We start from the raw sequence: 6,000 nt of genomic DNA on the forward strand, positions 1-6,000 counted from the left end.
GACAAACAAGTGCAGGATTTTTACCTGTACACCCTACAGGTACATTCTTCATTCTGGGTCATTGGCTGCTTCTTTCTCTGTCTCCCTTATTAAATTGAGGACAGGATTTAGATTTTTGATCCTAGTGTTTCCAGCACCTACCATTAGTACCCAAATAATAGTAACATCACCCAGATAGTCAGTTCTAGTAAAACATAATTTTTTTAATCCTCTGTTGTTGTTCCCGGGTTATGTAGTACTATGATAGATAGCACAGGTGCATAATTTATGTTCTGAATCAAATTCTTTCCAAATGTAAGTCCTGAAAACCACAGTTATGTTAATATGAAGTTATTTTTGCTCTTTGATTAATAAATTTGAAAGAAATGGACAGAAAACAGGGAGAGACAAACCGCCAATAAAATATTCCCCCAACTTAAACAATTTTAATACTACAAAACTCAACTTTTTTGACTATTAACTAATTTCTCAGATCCTTTTATACTGCTCCAGTATTTTAAGTAAAATTAAATTTTAATTTAAGGAAATTTAAATTTAATTTAAGGAAATTTAATTTTAATTTAAGAAAAGGAAACATACATTTTAAATAATAAATAGATATATTTCCAAAGAAGTGAAATATTCAGAACCTTGGATTTTGAATACAGGAAACTAAGAGTCGCTCACTGAAGTTCTATTTCCCAGTGATCTGTCTGGTGGGGCTCTTGCTATAAGCTCTTTCTACTGTCTTGGCAAAAGAAAATAAAAAAAAGAAACCCACCCAGTTTTTTAGTAAGACATTAAAAACAAAAGCTTTGACCATCTGAGCCACCCTCCAGGAAGTGAACTATACTTCCTAATCAGGTTTCTGCCAAACAGTCAAAGAATCAACTGAGTTCATCACAATTGAAAACACAAGCTCAATTATTCAAAGAATTCTTGAAAACATGTTTACTTGCTTTGAAGAAAAGATTGGAACCTGTCAAAGCAAAACCACTCTTTCATTTCACTTTGTTTTTCCATTTTTACAAGTTCAGTAGCTAAGGCCAAGAAAGTTGATAAGAAAACCTGAAATCTTACACGCCAACTTGCTTCCTTTGCTACTTTTGAAAAAGAAGCAATCTAATCTAAGTTCCCTGCAAATTCATCCACTCCTACATTCAAATATACATTTACTAATTCATCAATCATATATATATATATATACATATATATAGTTTTTATTGAGGTAACATTGTTTTACATGATTACATTTTGAAAATACAGGTGTTATTACCATAGTGCACCCATAGTCCACCACCAAAGTTCATTGTGTTTCCTTGCCACTCTGTTCTTACTCCAGTCTCTTCCCCTCCCCTCTCTGGATTCCTCAACTCTATAGTCACCTTTCAAGTTTTTAAGTTTGGTTTTATCTGACCCTTTGTTTGCTTTCTCTGTATTCCACCTCTAAGTGACACCATCCGGTATTTGTCTTTGTCCTTCTGACTTATTTCTCTTAGCACAATTCCTTCCAACCCCATTCATGTTGTTACAAATGGCAGGAGTTTGTCCTTTTTGATTGCTGAGTAATATTCCAGTGTGTGTATATAAGCCAAATATTCTTGATCCATTCATCCATTTTTGGTACTTAGGTTGCAACCATATACTTTAGAATGTGAAGAAATGTGAAGACAAGCACTGAAGTATATTATTTTCTTTTTCTAAGGATACAAAATAAATGTTATACCCTTGAGTATGTAGCAAAGTACCTATCAAAAGTATTGAAATAGGAAAATAAAGTGTAAATCGTAATGTGATGCAACAGATAACATTTTCATGTTTGTTTTTGGCTTGATGCTACCCATAATTTATGGATTAGTCATTGTTAAATTTCATATCATTTTTGTTTAATTATATGTATCCTTTAAATTAATGGCAGGGCCTCCCCAGTGGCGAAGTGGGTTGGTTGAGCACAGCACTGTGAAGCTGTCCGCAGCCTCTGCAGTGCCGGTTCGATTCCTGGTTGGCCAGGGAGATTCCCACATGGTGCGGCAGACTTCTCCTGTCATACCCGATGTTCCCCTCAGCAGTGTATTTCAGTCCTTCTGCCTGTTCTGCTCGTTGCTCTGTCTCTGGTGAATTCTCTCACCCTCCCATGCCTCTGGCCTGTACCCCAGTGCTTGTAAAAAATAAATAAAAATCTTTAAACTAATGAATGAATTAATTAATTAATGGCAAGCTCCTATAATATTTATTGTACTTCTAGTTTCTAAGCAAGTTCATTAAAAAGACTAGACTTAACACTGACGCTTCCTAAAAATTATTTTTAAAAGTGATTTCATTATTTCAGAAATGATACAATCTCAAGACCACTATATTTTAGCCACTCTGTTAATTAAATATTGTATTTTTTTTAATATAGAAGCCAAGGTAACCCTTTAAGGATTTAAATACCACATTCTCCATCCTACATTTGTGCTCTCTAGTGTTTGAAATGTCTGTCATTTTCCCCTCTCTTTTTTTGAAAACACCATCACATTTTTCTTTAAGTTTAGGACTGATTACTTTAAATATTGTTTCAAATAACCCTTTTTAATATCATAGAAGCAACTATATTATAGCAATATAGGAGAAAATTTTAAGCTTGACATTTCTAACCCTTAAAAATCATCTTTATTAACATCTTAGTGTAAATCCTTACAGATTTTGCTCTCTGCAGATATATATTGTATTTTTAAGTACAATAAAATCATTGTTTATGGCCCATTCTACAAACTACTTTGTTAATGATCTTTACATTCAGTTTTAGTTTACTTTGATATAATCTAATACTTGAACGCTATTCAGATTTCCCAGCTGATTCCATAAGTCCTTTACAGCTGGTTCATCCTGGCCAGTATTCAATCCAGAATCACATGTTGTACCTGGCTTTTAAGTGCCACAATTCTCTTTTATACAAGTACATTGATTTACTTTTTTTATTGTTGTTGAAGTCCATTATTAGTGTTAAGGAACTAGGTCAGGTATACTGTAGAGTATCCAATTTTCTATAACTGGCTGTCCAGTCCCTTGTGGTGTCATTTAGGTTGCCCCTCTACCCCCTGTATTTCCTATAATCTCTAAAAAGAGACTTGAGAAAAACCAATTTCACAATATTAAAATAGGCATCCTGCATTTGTAAACAACAAAATATATACATTTGGAAAGTAAAAAGCATGTCTTAAATGCTAAGTTAGACATTAAAATGTGTATTTCTTGAAAAGAAAAACTTGGGGGCCTCCCCTAGTGGTGCAGCGGTTGGAAAAAAAAAATTAAATAAATAAATAAATATTTGGCTGGAATTCATCATTAGATGTTGTTGAATCCCATCAGAAGACACACTGACCCTGGATGACCTACTATCAGTGTTGCTGAACTTGACCCTTGGGTTGGAGGGAGGACAGTCAAGTCTGTCTACTAGGTTACTAGGCAGTTTTGTTTTCCCTTTTGAGTCTAGAAAATAATGAGTGTGGTGTTACTTAGTCACTATACAAACATGTTTGTATAGTCACTATACAAACATCCAGTTTCCCATTAAGCATCCATTTAATGATTTATCACCAGTTTATCACCCTTCTTGAATCAATAATCTCATTACAGTTTGAAAAACTTTTTTTTTTCCTAATTTCATCTAATTCCCTTCATTTAAGAAACTTTTCTGAGGATCTTTCTCTCCCAAGCTGAACTGTTAGGTTACCATGAAATACAGTTCCTATTGAAAAGACAGGATAATGCTAAATTCTTCCTCCTTTAATTTCCAATTTTCAAATTAAGAAATAATTTTTTAAAGATTTATTTTATTTATTTATGCATACAAGAGCTGGGGTATAGGCTAGGGGGATGAGAGGATTCACCAGAGACAAAGTGGGAAGCAGAACAGGCTGAATGACTGAAATTCACTGCTGTGGGGAGCAGCAGATGAGACAGGAGAGGTCTACTGCACCATGTGGGTTAGCTTCATAGTGCTGAGACTTAACCCCTTGTGTCCCCAGGGAGGCCCCAAATTAAGAAATACTGTTAACAACTGCTTCAAATGATAATGGATTAGTTTTTCTTTTTCTTTCTCTTTTTTTGAGTGTCATTTTGGCATGTGAATTTCTACTGATTTGGTATCTTTCAATACACATAACTATGATGTTTCCTGGTGCTCAAATTATCACAGCTTTGGCAAGTTATAACCCCTTCCAGCTAGCTCCTATGTCCTTTTAAAATGATTCTCTAAGTAAAAATAAAAAATTATTTTTCATTAAAAAAATAAAAATGTAAAGCAGAAAAAAATAAATGATTCCCCCTGGGCCTCCCCGGTGGCGCAGCGGTTGAGTGCTGGGTTGCGAAGCTGCCCGCAGCCTCTGCAGCGCCGGTTCGATCCCTGGCTGCTCCCCGGCCACTGGAGGAGGGTCCCACATGACACGCAGACCTCTCCTGCCGCCCGCTGCCCCCCTCAGCAGTGTACTTCGGTCCTTCTGCCTGTTATGCTCCCCGCTCTGGCTCTGGTGAATTCTCTCACCCTCCTGCGCTTCTGACTGTACCCAGTGCTTGTATAAATAAATAAAACAAAATAAATCTTATAAATAAATAAATAAATGATCCCCATTAATCCTTGAAAGTTTCCCTGATTTTTAGCACAACAAGATGTCCATGCTTACCTTCTGTCTTCCTGTCCTAGACCTGGAATAAGCTGTTCTCCAAGAAGTATTGCTTTGTTTTCTTTTGTTTTCCTTTCTTTTGTTTTGTTTTGTTTTGTCTTGTGAGATTTATTATGTGAGACCACAGTGTGTCTATTATAGGTATTCATTACTACTGGGATGACATTTTTTAGGACATTTCAGTGAATAAGCAAGTGTGTGTGTGTGTGTGTGAGAGAGAGAGAGAGAGAGAGAGAGAGAGAGAGAGAGAGAGTGTTTTACAATCAGACAGACCTGAGCTAGTCAGAGGGCTACCACTTACTGGGAGACAAGGAACAGGTTTTTTTTTTTAATTTTGCTGAGCCTCAGTTTCCTCATTTGTAAAACAAGAACAATACTACTGACATCATGGGGTTATTTTCAAAATTAAATGAGATAATCATGCTAAGCAGTTAGCACATAGTACATGCTTATTAAATTCCAGCTATTATTGCCTATAACTTTTCTCTTTAACCATGAAGATATAAAACCTTGGACAATGCATTTATAAAACTGCTGAAGTCACATATACTCCTTCAATAAATTATGATGCTACCTAGCCTCTAATTTTGCTCTCTTTTAGGTTTGCAGTACCTTGTAGCAGGACATGAAGATGTAAGAACAGGCAAACTTATTGTGAATATGAAAAGTTTTGTCCAACGCTGGAAACCATCTCTTGGAAGAAAAGTCATGGATATTTTAAAAAGAGAGTGCAAGTAGCAACAAAGGTGGATAGCACATAATGGCACTTCTCTATGTAGAAAAACACAAACTTAATGGAAAGGAGACCTCAAAAATGAAACTGGAATTTTTTAAAGTGCCAAAATGTATAGAAATGTTCCAATGCATGGGTCTTGTCTAACCTACTCTTTTGGGCCCATGTTAAAATATAGTTTATTTCATAAAGAGGAATGAAAAAACCTATGCTGATACCTGTTTTCTATGAGACTGATTCTGAAATTCCTAACCATTAAGAGTATTTTAATAACAGTATGATATTTAGCAGTAATTCGTTAAGGGCAATACATTTAACAAGGACTCCTCCCATTTTCAGATATGTTAGTTACATTTGTGCTACTTAAAGTAATTAATGAGATTTTAAGGAATCCCTAACCCTGCTATCAGAAAAGGTATTTCTTAAAAAGAGCCTTCTCTTAAATGATACATGTGAACTTTGATCTGTGAGGTTTTAAATGGAACCTCTCCACATGTACATAGTATTTCCTTGTATAAAGCACTTTACTACCTAATACTTGTGTTGTGAAAGTTTGGAGACTGCTGTTGCAGAAAGAAAAGGAAAGGGTGAGAATAAAAACCTACTGAAACAGAAGCACTGCCA

General features: G+C 35.3%; 1 protein-coding gene across 2 annotated transcripts in view; it reads left to right on the forward strand.

Annotated features, from left to right (window-relative positions):
- Positions 1–5,381, forward strand: part of NTN4 (netrin 4) — a gene marked incomplete at its 3' end in the record, with an annotated part of 101,189 nt that extends 95,808 nt beyond the window's left edge. For both annotated transcript variants that reach the window (XM_084254641.1, XM_084254642.1), the window contains one exon: positions 5,245–5,381. In XM_084254641.1, coding sequence (XP_084110767.1) covers positions 5,245–5,381 — 137 coding nt within the window. The remainder of the gene's footprint in view (positions 1–5,244) is intronic.
- Between the last annotated feature and the right edge of the window lie 619 nt (positions 5,382–6,000).

This window comes from Talpa europaea (assembly GCF_964194135.1).
Source record: "Talpa europaea genome assembly, chromosome: 15".
Classification (NCBI taxonomy): Eukaryota; Metazoa; Chordata; class Mammalia; order Eulipotyphla; family Talpidae; genus Talpa; species Talpa europaea.